The 19,427-nt window shown below is 49.2% G+C and overlaps 1 protein-coding gene across 1 annotated transcript in view; it reads left to right on the top strand.

The window, feature by feature from the left end:
• The window catches only part of pik3cd (phosphatidylinositol-4,5-bisphosphate 3-kinase, catalytic subunit delta), a 153,514-nt gene that overhangs the window by 89,549 nt on the left and 44,538 nt on the right, over nucleotides 1-19,427 (top strand). The window contains exons 4-8 of the mRNA XM_055659628.1: nucleotides 5,001-5,169; nucleotides 8,646-8,874; nucleotides 12,543-12,775; nucleotides 16,172-16,351; nucleotides 17,379-17,534. Of these exons, the coding sequence (XP_055515603.1) occupies nucleotides 5,029-5,169; nucleotides 8,646-8,874; nucleotides 12,543-12,775; nucleotides 16,172-16,351; nucleotides 17,379-17,534 (939 nt within the window). The 5' untranslated portion in view covers nucleotides 5,001-5,028. The remainder of the gene's footprint in view (nucleotides 1-5,000; nucleotides 5,170-8,645; nucleotides 8,875-12,542; nucleotides 12,776-16,171; nucleotides 16,352-17,378; nucleotides 17,535-19,427) is intronic.

The following is a 19,427-nucleotide window of genomic DNA, read 5'->3' on the forward strand; positions in this document are numbered from 1 at the left end:
TCGGGTCTGTTCAACAATGTCACCTGTCACTGGCACAACCTGTGTCGCTTCAGTTTTCCCACCCAATCTCCATCCTACATCCATCAGTCCGAAACCTCTTCAAAACTCAGCCTTGAATAAACTCTCTACTTTCTGCGGTAAGATCCTGGCTTACCAGGCTTCTGAATAGTGCTTCCACAAGCGAGGGCATTGTTCAGTTCACCTCTACCCCATTGTGGACGTTGGTCTTTATCTATGGAACGGGTGCGCTATAATATGTAGAAACTGGAAGTGCTGGTTTAGAACAAAGATAGGTATAAGGTGCTGGAAAAACTCAGCAGAACTGAAGAATGGTACCGACCCAAAACGTCACCCATCCTTTTTCTCCAGAGATGCTGCCTGACCCGCTGAGTTACTCTAGCACTTTGTGTCTATCTTTGGTACACTGCAATGCTGAGAACTATATTCTGCACTGTCTATCTTCCACTTTACTCTACCCATTGGTGCTTGAGTTTGACGATTGTATTTTTGCATGGTGTATCTGATCTATATGGATAGCGTGCAGAACAAGGCTTTTCACTGTAACTCGGTCCACATGACAATAATAAACCTAAACAAATATCTGCCATCCTGCAAGTGCAAGGAACGGAATATTTCAGTTTTAAAAGAATTTTAAAAGCGCTGCTGCTTGTAACTCCAGGGACCAACGTTCGATACAAGAAGCTGGAGTAACTCAGCGGGACAGAAGGAATGGGTGACGTTTCGGGTTGAGATCCTTCTTCAGGCTGGGCATCTGAAGAAGAGTCTCGACCCAAAACGTCACCCATTCCTTCTGTCCTGCTGAGTTACTCCAGCTTTTTGTGTCTATCTTTGGTTTAAACCAGCATCTGCAGTTCCTTCCTACCAAAGTTCGGTCCTGGTTTTGGTTGCTGTCTGTCTACGGATTGTACATTCCCCCTGATATGATGTGTGTTTCCTCACCTGCTGCTGGACAAGAAGAGATCCTGGCTGGTTACTGCCTGTTTTTGCTGACAGACTGTGGCTCACAGAGAGAGATTGAGGAGCCCTGGCGTTTTGTTACCTGTGAGCTGTGGGGCAGTTAGTGCAAGAGGTGGATCTGAGACTTCTGATCTGGAGTAGTTTGTCTGAAAAAACAAACACTTACTTGGGACTAGATACCAGAAAGAAACTTTCATTTTACAAGAATGATCCCAGGAATGAGTAGGTTAACATACGATGAGTGTTTGTCGGCACTGGGCCTGTACTCGCTGGAGTTTAGAAGAATGAGGGGGGGACCTCATTGAAACGTACAGAATAGTGAAAGGCTTGGATAGAGTGGATGAGGAGAGGATGATTCCACTAGTGGGAGAGCCTAGGAATAGAGGTCATAGCCTCAGAATTAAAGGATGTTCTTTTCGGAAGGAGATGAGGAGAAATGTCTTTAGTCGGAGGGTGGTGTTTCTGTGGAATTCTTTGCCACAGAAGGTTGTGGAGGCCAAGTCAATGGATATTTTTGAGGCAAAGATAGATAGTTTCTTGATTGGTACAGTTGTCAGAGGTTATGGGGGAGAAGGTAAGCGCATTACAGTTCCAGAGAAAAAGTCCAGTGTTCACAGTGAGGTAGGTTGGAAGATCACAATTATGCCTTTGTTTATGAGTAGTCTGATAACAGGGGAAGAAGCTGTTACTGAGTCTGGTGGTAGATGCTTTCAAACTTTTGTATCGTCTGCTGAATGGGAGGGGGGAGAAGAGAACGGGTGTCTGGGGTTATGGGGAGAGGGCAGGAGAATGGGGTTAGGAGGGAGAGATAGATAAGCCATAATTGAATGGTGCATAGACTTGATGGGCTGCATGGCCAAATTCTGCTCTTATCTCTTATGATCTTATGACCTATGATAAGAGGGTATGTCTGGGTGAAAAAAAGGTCCTCAATTGAGATGAGTGGGGACAACAGGACTAGTGTGAATGGGTAGATCGATGGTGGTCCTGGGCACGGTGGGCCAAGGGACCTGTTTCCATGCAGTTTAAACAAAACATTCCTTCCCCATGCTGCCTGACCCACTGAGTTCTTCCAACGAGTTCTAGATTCCAGCACCTGCAGTCTCTTGTGTCTCCAGTAGTTTAGTTTAAGTTGTAGAGACAGGCCCTTCTGCCCACCGAGTGCACGTTGACCAGCGATCACCCGTACACTGGGTCTATGCTACTCACTGGGGATAATCTGCACAAACCAATTAACCTGCAAACCTTGACGTCTTTGGAATGTTGGTGAAAGCCGGAGCACCCGGCGAAAACCCACGCAGTCCACAGGGAGAACGTACAAACTCCATACAAACAGCACCCCTAGTCACGATTGAACCCGTGTGTGTGGTGCTGTCAGGCAGCAACTCGATCACCGTGCTGAATGATGTTGAGTGAGTGACGTTGGCCCAAGGACATCAGGAAACAAACGCTTCTCTGGTTCTCTTCATTCTATTGCTGCGGGACTTTTGACAATCCCCCGAGGCAGTGTCACCGCTTCATCCTGGTGAACTACAATCAGTGGCCGGGCTCGGAGGATAAGAGGGAAAGGGATGGGCTCCCGTAATGTCGGTCTTCCCAAGGGTCGTCACAGCAGGATGGGCCCAATGGCCACCTGGGGTGTTCAGATGCTGGGGTCCAAGGTTGGAGCAGCCTGGATGTGGCAATGCCCCTTATAGCCAGCAAAGACCAAGGGAGTGGATCTCCATGGGTGATTTGAAATGCTGCTGAGATCATTGGATTGGATCATTGTACTGATCTGGATGAGCTGCCCTCTCCCAGGAGCGCTCCAGCCCGCTCGCAATGTGAATCGTGGAGATGCCAGTGGCGCAGTGGTAGAACCGATGCATCACAGCACCAGAGACCCGGATTCGATCCAGACCTCGGGCACTGTCTGTGCGGAGTTTGTCGGTTCTGCCTGTGATCGCGTGGGTTCCTGCGGGTGCTCCAGTTTCCTCCCACATCCCAAAGATGTGCGGGTTTGCAAGTTCAATGGCTTCTGTAAAATTGTCTCCAGTGTGTACGACACAGAACTATGTGTACGGGGTGATTGATGTGTTTCCACGCTGTATCTCTAAGCTAAGATGGGATAGGCGGATAAGATGGGGGTTGGAGGGAGGTGGAAGGGTGGGACCAAGGCATTGGTGGGGGGGGGGGGGGGGGGGGGGGGGGGGGGGGGGACCAAGGTATTGAGAAGGGGACCAAGGCATTGGGGGGGGGGGGGGGGGGGGGGGGGGGGGTAGAAGGGTGGGACCAAGGCATCACTCTCTAGAATTTAGGAGATTGAGAGGGGATCTTATAGAAACTTACAAAATTCTTAAGGGGTTGGACAGGCTAGATGCAGGAAGATTGTTCCCGATGTTAGGGAAGTCCAGGACAAGGGGTCACAGCTTAAGGATAAGGGGGAAATCCTTTAAAACCGAGATGAGAAGAACTTTTTTCACACAGAGAGTGGTGAATCTCTGGAACTCTCTGCCACAGAGGGTAGTTGAGGCCAGTTCATTGGCTATATTTAAGAGGGAGTTAGATGTGGCCCTTGTGGCTAAGGGGATCAGGGGGTATGGAGAGAAGGCAGGTATGGGATACTGAGTTGAATGATCAGCCATGATCATATTGAATGGCGGTGCAGGCTCGAAGGTCCGAATGGCCTACTCCTGCACCTAATTTCTATGTTTCTATGATTGGGGAGGGAGGTAGAAGGGTGGGACCAAGGCGTTGGTGGGGGGGGGGGGGGGGGGTAGAAGGTGGGGACCAAGGCATTGGTGGTGGTGGTGGGGGGGGGGGGGGGGGATAAACCATAATGAGGTTTTGATTCCCGAACGTCAAATTGCAAACCGTCATTTTCTTTAAATAACAACGCCAGTCGGCCAGAACCCAGATCTAGTTTGTTTCTGATAGTTATTTAAAGAATGTGTTCACTTTCACTTGCAACCAGGGGGGAACTCCAGGGTTTCTGTAAATAAATAATAGTTTTGTGTTACAATTATCAAGCAGGGTGTGTGTTGGGAGCCCGAGGCTGCTTTAATGAATCTTTCTGGGCCTCCAGACTTTGCCCATCCACCGCCCCTCCCTTGCTAGTCACACCTGTGTGCCAACTCATCCAGAATTGGGAACCTGCTATATGGGCGGGACGGTAGGGCTGCTGCCTCACAGCGCCAGAGACCCGGGTTCCATCCTGATAACGGCTGCTGCCTGTACGGAGTTTGTACGATCTCCCTGTGACCGCTGTGGGTTTTCTCCGGGTGCTCCGGTTTTCTCCCACATTCCAAAGGCGTGCAGGTTTGTAGGTTGATTGGCTTCTGTAAATTGAACCTGGTGTGTAGGATAGAACGAGTGGTGGGCGCGGACACAGTGGCCAAAGGGCCCGTTTCCGCGCTCTATCTCGAAACTAAACTAATCTAATTCTGGAATGTTTAAGAAGGAACTGCAGATGCTGGAAAATCGAAGGTACACAGAAATGCTGGAGAAACTCAGCGAGTGCAGCAGCATCTATGAGCGAAGGAAATAGGCAACGTTTCGGGCCGAAACCCTTCTTCAGACTGATGATGGGGGTGGCGGGGAGAAGAAAGGGAAAAGCAGGAGGGGGAGGTTCTTCTGGAATTCTGGAATGTTCTTTTCCTTCGTCTTGTTAGATTTCTGAACCCAAGCGACATCCAGATCTGAAATCCAGCTGAGGTGGAGGCCATTCGGCCCGATGGTTCCATGCTGTATCATTGCAGTTGGTGCCACTCTCTCACCCTCCACTGTGTCTCCTGGATGTTATCTAGTTCCCTTTTGAACTCGGTTGTGGAACCTCAACCAGCAAGGCGTTGCAAAATCTAGCCGCTTGTTGATGAGCAATTAGTTCTTTGTGCAACAAGGTTAAACATATTGGATGAGGTTTTTTTTTTCTCTTTAGTCGACGCGCGGTGCAGCTCGAACCGGTCGCACGGTTGTTGGATCTTGGGGCAAAGTGATATGTTGCTCGTCTCTCAAAGCCTGCTTTGTGTGTTTTGTGTGTACAGGGGCGACCGGAGCTGAGACGTGGGCACGATGCCCCCAGGAATACATTACCACCAGGACTTCTGGAGTGACGACGAGAATCGGGAAGTGGAGGTTGAATTTCTGCTTCCCACCGGCATTTACTTGAACTTCTGCGTGCCGAGTAGTTCTTCAATCAAGGTCATCAAAGCGGTGAGTTGGTCATGAAAGCAAAGTCACCCCGCGGGGAATTGAACTTCAGTAACAAAGGGGCGCTTTCATTGCTTCCTCCCCTGAGTTTTTCCCCTGTCTACAGTCCCCACCCAACACTTCACCTTTCCAATGTTCTCCAGAGATGCGGCCTGACCCGTTGAGTTACTCTGGCACTTTGTGTCTTTTTGTGTATTAAGTTTATTGTAGTTTAGAGATACAGCATGGAAACAGGCCCTTCGGCCCGCCGAGATCGTGCCGACCTGCGATTCCCGTACAGTAGCACTATCCTACGCAATGTATTGGGACAATTTACAATCTTTACCAAAGCCAATTGACCTACAAACCTGTACGCCTTTGGAGTGTGGGAGGAAACCGGAGCACCCGGACAAAACCCACGCAGTCACAGGGAGAACATACAAACTCCATACAGACAGCGCCTATGGCCAGAATCGAACCCGGGACTCCGCTGCTGTAAGGCATGAACTCTACCACTGCGCCACCCTGCCGTCCCCTTCTGTGGAAGGAAAAGAAAGGCAATGTCCACTGAAGGGTCCTGACATGAAATGTCGCCAATCCTTTCCCTCCATAGATGCTGCCCGCTGAGTTCCTCCAGTACTTGGTGTTTTACTCAAGAATCCAGCATCTGCAGAGACAAGGAGCTGCAGATGCTGATTTACATAAAAAAACACAAAGTGCTGGAGTAACTCGGAGGGGGTCAGGCAGCATCCCTGGAGATCAAGTGTAGGTGACATTTCGGGTCTGAAGAAGGGTCCCATCCTGAAAGGTCTTCAATCCAGGTCCTCCAGAGATACTGCCTGGCCCGCTGAGTTACTCCAGCACTTTGTGTCTTTCCCAGTCTCTGCAGATCCTCGTGTTACCAATTACACGCAGTGTCTATTTCAACATCTTAGATTTGCGTGCTTGAAAACAGCTTTATTAGAACTGTGGAGGACAGGCAGGTAGTGGGACTGATGTGATGCAAATGATCAGAAAGATTATTTTTACTTCACGTGGAGGAAGGAATTGCAGATGCTGGTTTACACCGAAGGTAGACACATAGAAACATTGGTGCAGGAGTAGGCCATTCGGCCCTTTGAGCCAGCACCACCATTCAATATGATCATGGCTGATCATCCAAAATCAGGACCTCATCTCAGTCCTAAATGGCCTACCACTTATTCTTACACTGTGACCACTGGTTCTGGACTTCCCCCAACATGGGGACCATTTTTCCTGCATCTAGCCTGTCCAATCCCTTAAGAATTGTGTACGTTTCTACTAGATCCCCTCACGCCCTTCTAAATTCCAGTGAAGTGGTCACGGCCCTTTGTTCCCGGCCTCGGACCGAATCTGACCCCAGCCCGGGGTGAGGAGTGGGGAACGATTCGCTGGGGGCTGATTGGATCCGTCTTCCCACAAGCAGATTCCACAAGCCGAATGGTTCATGGCGCAATGTTGAATCAATTGGCCGCAGTTGTCAGAGTCAACGGATCTGCTTGGACTCGCTAGAGGCAGGAAACATGTTCCTGATGTTGGGGGAGTCCTGTACCAGGGGCCACAGTTTAAGAATAAGGAGCAAGCCATTTAGAATGGAGACAAGGAAACACTTTTTCTCACAGAGAGTTGTGAGTCTGTGGAATTCTCTGCCCCAGAGGGCAGTGGAGGCAGGTTCTCTGGATGCTTTCAAGAGAGAGCTAGATAGGGCTCTTAAAAATAGCGGAGTCAGGGGATATGGGGAGAAGGCAGGAACGGGGTACTGATTGTGGATGATCAGCCATGACCACATTGAATGGCGGTGCTGGCTCGAAGGGCCGAATGGCCTACTCCTGCACCTATTGTCTATTGTCTATTGCTCAGAGTGAGCTCCTGATCACACAGGATGTGCAATGGTTGCTTCATCACTGACAGTAAAGTGCTTGTATTGTGCAAGGGTTACGCACTCGGTACCTGTAAGTTCAACAGAAAAATTCTAATATTCCATCTGAAAGAGAATGCACCAATTTATCTTGTTGCGCAAGTTATGGTTTTGCAATATGGTAAAAGAGAGATAGAAGTTTTCAACACGTCCACTATCCTGAGGTGGAAACATAGAAAATATGTGCAGGAGTAGGTCATTCGGCCCATTCGAGCCAGCACCGCCATTCAATATGATCATGACTGATCATCCAAAATCTTGATTCCCTTGATTCCCTTAGCTCTAAGAGCTAAATCTAACTCACTCTTAAAAGAAGAGTAGAAACAAGGAACTGCAGGTGCTGGTTTCCAAAAATAGACACAAAGTGTTGGAGTAACTCAACGGTTCAGGCAGCATCTCTGGAGAACATGGGTAGGTGACGTTTCGGGTCAGGACCCTTCTTCAGACTGCAATCCAATCAGATCGGATAATACTATACATAAATGCAATCAGGTCAGACTCGTGTACAATAGGTAGAGCAAAGGGGGAGACAGAGTGCAGAATATAGTTCTTAGCATTGTAGCACATCAGTTCCATCGGTGCAGAACAGTTAGGGAGTCATACAGCATGGAAACTGACCCTTCGGCCCAAGTTACCCATGCGGACCAGGATAGCCCTCCCACCTGCCTCAGTTTAGCCCATATCCCTCTAAACCGTTCCTACCAATGCATCTGTCTACATATCTTTTAAATGTTGTCATAGTAGCTGCCTCAACTGCGTCCTCTGGCAGCTCGTTCCATACACCCACCGCCCTCTGTGGACAAAGTCGCCCATCAGATTCCCATTGATTTCCTCAGAATTCCTCTCTCACCTTAAACCTATGGCCTATGCTCCAAGAAACGCAGAGAGATGTTTAAGAGGCGTTGGCAGAGGTACTGGTTTGGGAATCCATTCATAGACACAAAGAGCTGGAGTAACTCAGCGGGTCAGGCAGCATCTCTGGAGAAAAGGAATGGGTGACGCTTCGGGTCGAGACCCTTCTTGCTTCCTAATTGAGTTGGCCACCAGCCGTGGCCCAGTCACCGTCTCACTCCTGGGCCAAATGGTTCAACGTCAAAGTCCAGGCAGTTGCCGATGTGGAGATTCACTGCTGGAGGGACTGTCTTCCGAGTGAGACAGTGAACTCTCTTAGGAATTAAATTCTGAAGTGTCTCGGATCAGTCCTGCGCTATCTCCCTTCTCCAGCTTTCACCCCCACTGGGACATCGGTAGACTTCTATCCATGTCCCTCCACAGATGCTGCCTGACCCGCTGAGTTGCTCCGGTACTTTTGTGTTTTGATCAGGGTTGATGTGTGTAGTCTTCTCTGTCACACTCCCCCTCTCCCCCTCTCCCCCTCTCCCCCTCTCCCCCCTCTCCCCCTCTCCCCTCTCCCCCCCTCCCCCCCCTCTCCCTCTCCTCCCTCTCTCCCCCTCTCCCACTCCCCCACCACTCTCCCACTCTCCCACTCTCCCACTCTCCCACTCTCCCACTCTCCGTCTCTCCCTCACCCTCTCTCTCTCTCTCTCTCTCTCCCCCACAGTTGCTATGGCAGCAGGCTCAGCAGCAGCCTCTGTTCCACACACTCAGTGAACCCGATGCCTATGTGTTCACGTGCATCAACCACACAGCGGAGCAGGAGGAGTTGGAGGATGAGTGTCGGAGACTGTGTGACGTGCGGCCATTCCTCCCTATCCTCAAGCTGGTGGCCCGCGAGGGTGACCGGGCCGAGAAGCTCGTCAACTCCCAGATCAGCCTCCTCATTGGCAAAGGTGAGCGGAGCGGCGGGGATGCGGCGGTGCGGATGCGGTGGGGGGGCGGTACAGCGGGACGGGTGGCAGAGTGGCACAGGGAGGAGAGATGCTGCCTCACAGCGCCAGGGAGCCCAGGTCAAGTGTTTTATTGTCATATGTCCCAAAACAGAACAATGACATTCTTGCTGGCAGCAGCACAACAGAATATATAAAGTTAGTATTCTGTGAAAGAAGTTTATATATGTATGTATATTGAACTTCTTTTACAGAATGCTATGTTTACATATCTGTTACATATATATGTAAAAATAAACAAACAAATAATGATGTTTAAGAAAGAACATAGAAACATAGAAATTAGGTGCAGGAGTAGGCCATTCGGCCCTTCGAGCCTGCACCGCCATTCAATATGATCATGGCTGATCATCCAACTCAGTATCCCGTACCTGCCTTCTCTCCATACCCCCTGATCCCCTTAGCCACAAGGGCCACATCTAACTCCCTCTTAAATATAGCCAATGAAGTGGCCTCAACTACCCTCTGTGGCAGAGAGTTCCAGAGATTCACCACTCTCTGCGTGAAAAAAGTTCTTCTCATCTCGGTTTTAAAGGATTTCCCCTTTATCCTTAAACTGTGACCCCTTGTCCTGGACTTCCCCAACATCGGGAACAATCTTCCTGCATCTAGCCTGTCCAACCCCTTAAGAATTTTGTAAGTTTCTATAAGATCCCCTCTCAATCTTCTAAATTCTAGAGAGTATAAACCAAGTCTATCCAGTCTTTCTTCATAAGACAGTCCTGACATCCCAGGAAACAGTCTGGTGAACCGTCTCTGCACTCCCTCTATGGCAATAATGTCCTTCCTCAGATTTGGAGACCAAAACTGTACGCAATACTCCAGGTGTGGTCTCACCAAGACCCTGTACAACTGCAGTAGAACCTCTCTGCTCCTATACTCAAAACTGCAGATGCTGGCAAAATCCAAGGTAGGCCCACAATGCTGGAGAAACTTAGCGGGTGAGGCAGCATCTATGGAGAGAAGGAATTGCCGACGTTTTGGGTCGAGACCCTTTTTAATAATAATAATAATTAATAATAATAATAATGCAGAATCAAAAATAATACCAAGCCTATATAGTTCCGAGCTTATTTGGAGGTTGTAGTGTTTAATAGCCTGATGGTTGTAGGGAAGAAGCTGTTCCAGACAGTTCTGTTGAGGAACGATAGAGATGGAAAATGATTCATAGTCACATTGCATGGACACTGGCCCCTCGGCCCATCGAGTCCATGCTGACCACAAGGCCCTATTTAAGCTAGTCCAATTTGCCTGTGCTTGGCCCATTTATCTTAATCTTTCCTTGTCCATGTACCTGTCCAAACGTCCTTTAAATGTCATTATAATACCTGCTCCATCTAACTCCTCTGGCAGCTCGTTCCAAATCGCTATCACCCACCTTGTGGAAAAAGTTGCCCCTTAGGTTCCTATTATATCTTCCCTCTCTCACCTGTGTCCTCTAGTTCTATAGAGATACAGGGTAGAAACAGGCCCTTCGGCCCACTGGCCACGGTCCACCAGCGATCACCCCATGCACTAGCACTACCGTACACACTAGGGCCAATTTACAATTTACAGAGGCCAATTAACCTACAAACCAGTACATCTTTGGAGTGTGGGAGGAAACCGGAGCACCCGGAGAAAACCCACGTGGTCACAGGGAGATTGTACAAACTCTGAACAGAGAGCACCTGAGGTCAGGATCGAACCCGGGTCCCTGGCGCCGTAAGGCATCACCTCTAGCGTTGTGCCACCCGCCTGCCCACCACGTCTGCGTTTGAATGTGTTGACTCGTATTGCACTGCCACCAAGATGCAGACTCCAGCAACAGTTAATCCACCAGCCATAATCCTGAAGCAACGTCCTGCTCGCCACTGAGGGGGGGAATTCCTCCCGTTTATTCTGGCAAGCTGCGCTCCAACATTCCTGTTGATGGTGTGTCACAAGTGTGTGACTGTCGAGCATCAACTCCCTCTTGCAGCAAGCGCTGAGTCACACACCCGGTGAACAACTCTTGCTCTGCAGTGGCAAGGGAGGTCTCCATGGGGAATGCCCTTCCCCAACACTAAGTCTGTGCATCTCAGATGCCCTGGAATGGAACACCTCATCTTGGGCGCAGAAGGGGCGTAAATGGAGGAATTGGGAGTAGGGGATAGAGCCTTTACAGGAAGCAGGGTGGGTAGAAGTGTAGTCGAGGTATTCGCGGGAGTCGGTGGGTTTGTAATGGAGACTGTGAGATCAAGAAAGGGGAGGGAGGTGTCGGAGATGGTCCAAGTAAATTTGAGTGCAGGATGAAAATTGGTGATGAAGTTGATGAAGTCCATGAGTTCTGCGTGGGTGCAGGAGGTAGCACCGATGCAGTCGTCAATGTAACGGAGATAGAGTTCGGGGATAGAGCCAGTGTATGCCTGGAACAGGGATTGTTCGACGTACCCTACAAAGGGGCAGGCGTAGCTGGGGCCCATGCACGTGCCCATAGCTACGCTTTGGACGGAGGGAGTTGGAGTCGTCGAAGGGGAAGTTGTTAAGGGTGAGGACCAGCTCCGCTAGGCAGAGGAGAGTGTTAGTAGAGGCAAATTGGCTGGTTCTGCGGTCGAGGAAGCAACTGAGGGCTTTAAAGCCTTCCTGGTGGGGGATGGAGGTGCAGAGTGATTGGACGTCCGTAGTAAAGATGAGGGAGTGGGGGCTCGGAAAGCAGAAGTCATTAAAGAGACGAAGAGCATGTGACATCTATCTTGGACATAGGACGAGAGAGAGATTAGACTGGGGGGGGGGGGGGGGGGGGGGGGGTAGGATATGGAGTCGAGGTACGTGGAAATAATTTCCGTGGGACAGGCGCAGGCAGAAACAACGGGTCTGCCAGGGCAGTTGTGTTTGTGGATTTTGGGGAGAAGGTAAAACGGGCTTGGAGACTGTGGAAGGCAGGTGAAATCAGTATGGCGTTTGAGATTAATGCCTGGTGCTCGTCTGTGGGATTATGGTCCAAGAATAAGTAGGAGGAGGTGTCTGAGAGTTGTCGCCTGGCCTCAACCTTGTAGAGGTCAGCGCGCCACACTACCACGGCATCTCCCTTGTTGGTGGGTTTGATTATATTGTCAGGGTTGGTGCAGAGTGAGCAGAGGGCTGTACGTTCAGAGGGGGTGAGGTTGGAGTGGGTAAGTTGGGACGGTTGATGTGACGCCTGCAGTTAGACATAAAAAGGTCTAGAGAAGGTAGAAGGCCGTTTGGGGAATCCAAGAGGAGGGGGACTGGTGGAGACAGGAGAAGGTGGGCATCACTGGGTGGTCATCTCACTCCTTCCCATAGAAAAAGACATGGAGGCGGAAGCGACAGAAACAAAGCCCTACGTCACTACCACGACTAGTCTGAAGAAGGGTCTTGACCTGAAACGCCGCACATTCCTCCCCAGAGATGATGCCTGTCACGCTGAGTTACTCCAGCTTTTTGCGTAGATCTTATCTAGCCTGGCAGGAGTCCATTTGGCCCATCTTTGTTCGTGCTGTCAAGAACGGGACCTCGGGTCTTTCACTGTCAACGTACACGACCGCTGAGAGTTTTATTTTTCTGCAGCGCAGGTTTTTTTTTTTTTAAAGTGTAAGGAATAACGGCCGGGTTTCACCTCCCCTCCGCAGGCCTGCATGAGTTTGACAGCGTTCCCGACTCGGAGGTGAACGAGTTCCGCGGGAGCATCCGTCAGTTCTGTGAAGAGAGGGCAGCGGAGAGGCAGCGCAGGTCATGGCTGGACTGGATGGAGTACAACTTCCCCAGGGAGCTGGAGCCCACCTCTGAAGCAATGAACAACTGCTTCCCCCTGAAGCTGAATGGCCGCAATATCGTCATCAATGTCAAGTTCCAGTACACTGAAGTGAGTATACAATGAGTATACAACGAGCATTCTGTTATAAACAACAGCTCAACGTCTGCTTTGTTTTAATTCTCATGTTCAATCCATTCACATGTTTATAATGCATCGATGCTTCAGTAAATCTAGACCTTGTGGAGTGATCTCTGGTGGTTTAAACCCAGCACTGTAGTATAATAACACTTTAAGCAGCCGTGTACTTTGGCAGTGAAAGACCTGAACTACCATTCTTGACAGCACTAGCAAGATGGGCCAAATGGACTCCTGCTAGGCTCCATAAGATCTACCATGGGCAGTGTGGAGTTGTGGACGTTATTTTATGTAAATTGGCTAATAAGTTCACAAAGTGAGATTTTTCCATTAGGCAAAGTGGCACTGCTGGAAACCTCTGGAGACTTTGCGCCCCACCCAAGGTTTCCGTGCGGTTCCCGGAGGTTTTTGTCAGTCTCCCTAACTGCTTCCACTACCTGCAACCACCTGCAACCTCCGGGAACCGCACGGAAACCTTGGGTGGGGTGCAAAGTCTCCAGAGGTTTCTGTTCAGGTTTCCTAAGTGGGACAGGGGCATATTACTGCCTCACAGCGCCAGAGACCCGGGTTCCATCCTGACTACTGTTGCTGTCTATGTGGAGTTTGCACATTCCTCCTGTGACCATATAGGTGTTCTCCGGCTGCTCCGGTTTCCTCCCACATTCTAAAGATGTACAGGGTATTGTAGGTTAATTGGCTTCTGTGAAATTGTCCCTAGTGTGTTGGATAGTGCCAGTGTGCGGGGATCACTGGCCAGCATGCACTCAGTGGGCCGAAGAGCCTGTTTCCATGTTGTATCTCTGAACTAAACTAAACTAAGATCCCCACGTTACAGATTAAATAGTCGATGAGTTAAATTGCTAAACTATTGCTAAATCACTTCCCTCTGGAAGGCGACTCCGGACTGTCAAAGCTGCCACAGCCAGACATAAAAACTGCTTTTTCGCACGAGTAGTAGCTCTACTCAATAACCAAAAATCTGTAGCCTCCTTTTGCTCTGGTATTTTATTTAATTCACATGTTTAATCAATAATGTTTTATTATTAATGTTTAATGTGTCATTCCTAACTGTCACTGTATGTCATGTTGACACAGAGAAGTATTAATAAAACAAGTCTGAAGAAAAGTCCCAAGCCTAAACCTATTCATGCCCTCCAGAGATACGGCCTGACCCGCTGAGTTACTCCAGCACCTTGCATTCTATGCAAAATTCCAGCCTTTGTGGTTCCTTGTGTCTACGTCTTATTAAAAAAAAAAGCTAACAGGTAACAAAGGTGACATGTGTCGAAAGGGACTGCAGATGCTAGTTTATACCGAAAATAGACACAGAGTGCTGGAGTAACTCAGCGGGTCAGGCAGCTTCTCTGGAGAAAAAGGATGGGTGACGTTTCGGGTCGGGACCCTTCTTCAGACTGAAAGATAATATGCTGAGAGGTTAACCTGCAGTTGTCTATCGGGGGAGGACCCTTTATCTCCCTCTCACAATCTGTACTCTATCGAGTGCTGCAATTGCAAGAGAGGCCTGGGGAAGAGTCTTTTGACAGCCTTGTTTCAGATGAACAGAGGTACTTTATTTATCCGGGCATGTTTGACCGTGTCGGGTTTAAAAGTTCCAAATGAAGACGTCATTGCTTGCTTTGATGTGTGACATCTGCCCCCTCCCCCACCCAGGACTGACAGTTGCCCGGGGATGGGGTGGGGGGGGGCAGTTTTGTTGATGAAACGTATAAAGGCTAGATGAAGGAACAAGGAACTGCAGATGCTGGTTAATGCACAACAGGATGCAAAGTGCTGGAGTAACAGCGGGTCAGGCAGCATCCGCCCCCCTCCCCCACCCAGGACTGACAGTTGACGTTGCCCGGGGATGGGTGGGGGGGGGGGGGGGGGCAGTTTTGTTGATGAAACGTATAAAGGCTAGATGTAGGAACTAGGAACTGCAGATGCTGGTTAATGCACAACAGGATGCAAAGTGCTGGAGTAACAGCGGGTCAGGCAGCATCTCTGGAGAACATGGATACAGGCCATGATGCTGGTGTCATGGGTCCGTCAACATCACGTCACCAACGAGAGCAAAGGCTGGGCAGAAACGTACAGGGAACAATATAGCAGAGTGCAGACTCTGGTCCTACTGACTCAATGAGTTTCCCAGCTCATAGTAGATACAGACGCTGTGGTTGGCACGATGGCGCAGTGGTACAGCTGCTGCCTCAGCATCAGAGCCCCAGCCGGCATCCATCCTGACTACGTGTGGTGTCTGTACGGAGTGTGTACGTTCTCCTCGTGACCGCATAGGTTTCCTCCGGGTGCTCCGATTTCCTCCCACACCCTCAAAGACGCGCGGGTTTGTAGGTTAATTGGCCCCCTGTAAATTGGCGCTAGTGTGTAGGGAGTGGATGAGAAAGTGGGATGACATCGAACTAGTGTGAGCGGGCGTTCGATGGTTGGTGTGGACTCGGTGAGCTGGAGGGCCTGTTCCCCCACTGTGTCTCTAAACAAAATATTGACTGGATTGGAGGAAACTGGAGCTCCCGGAGCAAACCCACGTGCTCGTAAGGAGGACGTGCAAACTCCACACAGGCAGCACCCAAAGAACATTCCGATAGATCTGCTCAGCGTAACTGCATCCTTCCTACAGTATGTTTGACCCAGACCCGCACACAATACTGCAAGTGTTGCCCAACCAGTGTTTCGTAAAGTTGCAACAGAATATCTCAACGTTTATATTCTGTGCCCTGACGTGTGAAGCCAAGCATGCATTTGCCTTCTTCACCACTCTGTCAACCTGCACCGCCGCTTTCAGGAAACCATGGACTTAAAAACCGAGGTCTGTAAGAAGTAACTGCAGATGCTGGTTTAAACCGAAGATAGACACAAAATGCTGGAATAACTCAGCGGGCCAGGCAGCATCTTTGGGGAGACGGAATAGGTGAATAGGTAACGTCACCCATTCCTTCTCTCCAGAGATGCTGCCTGTCCTGCTGAGTTACTCCAGCGTTTTGTGTCTAAACCCTGAGGTCCCTCAGTGTAGCAACATTTCTTAGCATCTCACCATTCACAGCCAACATACTGTCCCATTTAACTTGCCAAAGTGCATCACCTCAGACTTGTTGGGGTTAAATACCATCTGCCAATGGTCGACTGGGCCTGCCATCTGATCCATATCCTGCAGAAGACTTAGACGACCATCCTAGCTGTCCACACCGCCGTCAACTATCGTGTCACCTGTAGACATCCTAACCGCCCCCTCCATGCACATCCAGGTTGTTTCTGCATCGCTGACACCAATAGTCCTGACATCGGTTCCTGACACCGAATTGCTGCTCCTGAATCCAGCGTGTGATTTTATTGTATTTGTTGTTTTTGCCACAGGAGAGTTTCAGCTTCCAAATCTCCTCGCAAGCCCCCCCTGCTCACCTGATGAAGTTGGTGGTGAAGAAAAAAGCTACCGTGTTTCGGCATAAAGCGGTTGAAGACGCGGACAATTACACCCTGCAGGTCAACGGGACAGAAGAATATATCTACGGCAAATACCCCCTCGGCCGATTCAAGGTGGGCCTTTGGTGTGTGCTGCCTGGTCCTCCTGGGATTATTGTCCATCCTCGGCTGCCCTTGGCCTGAGCGGCTCACTGGGAGGTAGTGGGGTCATTGGGGAGCTGCATTCTTTCTGGCCTTTGTTGTCATTCTCACAAGACACTGGAGAAGAATTAGGCCATTCGGCCATCGAGTTCATTCTGCCATGGCTGATCCATTTTTCCCCCTCATTCTCCCCCCATTCTCCCGCCTTTTCCCCATAACCTTTGACGCTCTTGCTATATCTCCGCTTTGAAAATACTCGATGCCTTGGCCTCCACAGCTCTCTGTGGCGATGAATTCCTCCATTTCACCACCCTCTGACTAAAGAAATTCCTCCTCCATCTCCATTGTAAAGGTACGTCCTTTTATTCTGAGGCTGTGCCCTCTGCTTCTAGACTCTCCCACCTCTGGAACTCTGACTCTCCACGTCCACTCTATCCAGGTCTTTCACTATGTGGTAAGTTTCTATGGAATCCCCGCATCCTAAACTCCAGCGAGTACAGGCCCAGAGCCATCAAGGGCTCCTCATGCATTAACCCAATCATCCACAGGATCACTCTCTTAAATCCAGCAATAACTCTCATCGTAGACTATCCCTCCATTTAGAGTCCCACCTCCAAATGTTTGAATTGGAATTTTGAATAGCTGATGAATTGAGTCTGTGAAATGTAAGTGACATGGAAATGGGGAACCGTCCACAAACAGGGGATAGATACCTATGGTGTTAAATGATGCTATTACCCAGAATAACTCAAAGTTGGCCAAGTAAACTACTGCTGAGTGAAAGGCTGACTGCTGGAGTAACTCAGTGGGTCAGGCAGCATCTGTGAAGGGAAATGGATGCCCGATAGAACATAAGAGTACAGTGCTGGAGTAACTCAGCGGGTCAGGGAGCATCTCTGGAGCATATGGATAGGTGATGTTTCATGTCAGGATTCTTGGTATTGGGAAGTTTGACTACTATGGTGTGATGTGTTAAGGCCGTTGCATTTTCTTTCTCCAGTACATCTGTACGTGTTTGTCCAATAACCAAATGCCACACTTGACGATGGTCCATAATTCCACGATAAAGTCCTACCAAGAGCAACAGTCCAACGGCATTGGGCAAGTCACAAAGAGCCGGACACATTCCAAGCCACCACCACTTCCCGTTAAAAAGGTAAGCCTGGAGTATTCTCTCAGCAACATAGAACAGTACAGCACAGGAACAGGCCCTTCGGCCCACTATGTCTGTGCCGAGCATGATGCCAAGTTAAGCTGACCTCATCTGCCTGTACATGATCCATATCCCTCTATTCCCTGTACTTCCGTGTCTCCCTCATGGTGAGCTTGATGAGTTGTGTAACTAAATATTGGCCTGATAACAAACGCATTTAATATGGCCTGTTCAGCGTCACAGTTCCTGATTAAACAACAGAATCTTAAAACATTCTGGGCAGCACAGGTAGAGCTGCTGCCTCACAACGCCAGAGATCCAGGTTCGATCCTGACCTCTGGTGCTGTCTGTGTGGAGTTTGCACATTCTCCCTGTGTCCGGAAGGATTTCCACACATATCTCGGGTGGGTCCTTGTTTGTAAGTCGGTTGGCCTCTGTAAATTGCTCCCAAGTGTGTAGGGAGTGGATGCAATAGTGGGATAACATCGATCCAGAGTGAACGGGTGATCGATGGTCGGTGTGGGCTGAAGGCCATGTTTCCATGCTATATCTTTCAATCGATCGATCAATGAACTAAAGCCAACAGGCTGAAGAGTTTAGTTTAAACTGGCTTCATGTTCAGTGCAGACACTGTGGATCAAGGGGCTTGCTCCTGTTCTGTACTGTTCAACTAAAACTAATCCAATAGGGAGAAGGATATGAACCAACCATATATACGGTTTAACCACAGCCAACCTTTATCCTTGAGTTCTGCTTAAAATTCCCACCTGCATTTTATTTTCTACAATTATTTCTAGAGATACAGGCTTGGAGAATTTGCTGCACCTGATGTTTTGTTTTCTCATGGAAGATAACGGTGTTGCAAAAGGTGAAATAGTGGTCAGATTGTAAAATAGCGTTATGAATTGGAGCATCTTAAATGGTAACAGAGGTCATACTGTGGTAAACAAGACAAAACTCCAGGAAGTATGTTCTTGAAGTGATCACAGTCACCTAGAGTTCAAGACCCACCTAGATGCACTGGGGACTTTTGTAGTGTATCGGGGCAACATGAGATATAGAAATCCTGCTGTATTGTATCATTCATAGTTATAAATAGACAGCGTGTGTGTGTGTGTGTGTCTAATGTGTGGTTAATAATGTTTGAGATTCTAATCTATAGCATGTTGACATGGTGTGTGTAGCAAAGCATCAGTGCTTAAACCTAATGCTATTCGGAGCCCCAACTAAAATAATTCACGTTTGAAGTCTGGTTCGCCCTGTCAATTTCATCAGTCGTTGTTCCTTTAGTTAGTTTGATCTTGGAAAGCGGCTCAGAGAGCCTTGATTTTTTTTAGTTTAGTTTAGTTTAGAGATACAGCAGGGAAACGAGCCCTTCGGCACTCCGAGTCCACACCGACCAGCGATCCCCGCCATCACCGTGCTGCCCGATTCTAGTGGCATTTTACCGAAATTTCCATCAGTTACGGAGACTACATTGAAGCAAGCATCGTTGAGAGTCAATAGAGTCGAGTGTTTAATTGTCATATGTACTGACAACACAGCAACAGCACGGTGGCGTAGTGGTAGAGTTGCTGCTCGCAGCCCCAGAGACCCAGGTTCGATCCTGACTACGGGTGCTGTCTGTACGGAGTTTGTACGTTCTCCCCGTGACCTGCGTGGGTTTTCTCCTGGAAGCTCCAGTTTCCTCCCACATTCCAAAGACGTACAGTTCTGTAGGCTAATTGGCTTGGTATAAATGTAAATAGTCCCTACTGTGTAGGGTAGTGTTAGTGTGTGGGGATCGCTGGTCGGCGCGGACTCGATGGGCCAAAGGGCCTGTTTCCGCGATGTATCACTAAACTAAACTAATTTAAGCTAAACAATGAAATTCTGACTTGCGGCAGCTTAACAGCA

The sequence above is a fragment of the Leucoraja erinacea genome, chromosome 30 (genome assembly GCF_028641065.1).
Source record: "Leucoraja erinacea ecotype New England chromosome 30, Leri_hhj_1, whole genome shotgun sequence".
NCBI classification, from domain to species: domain Eukaryota; kingdom Metazoa; phylum Chordata; class Chondrichthyes; order Rajiformes; family Rajidae; genus Leucoraja; species Leucoraja erinaceus.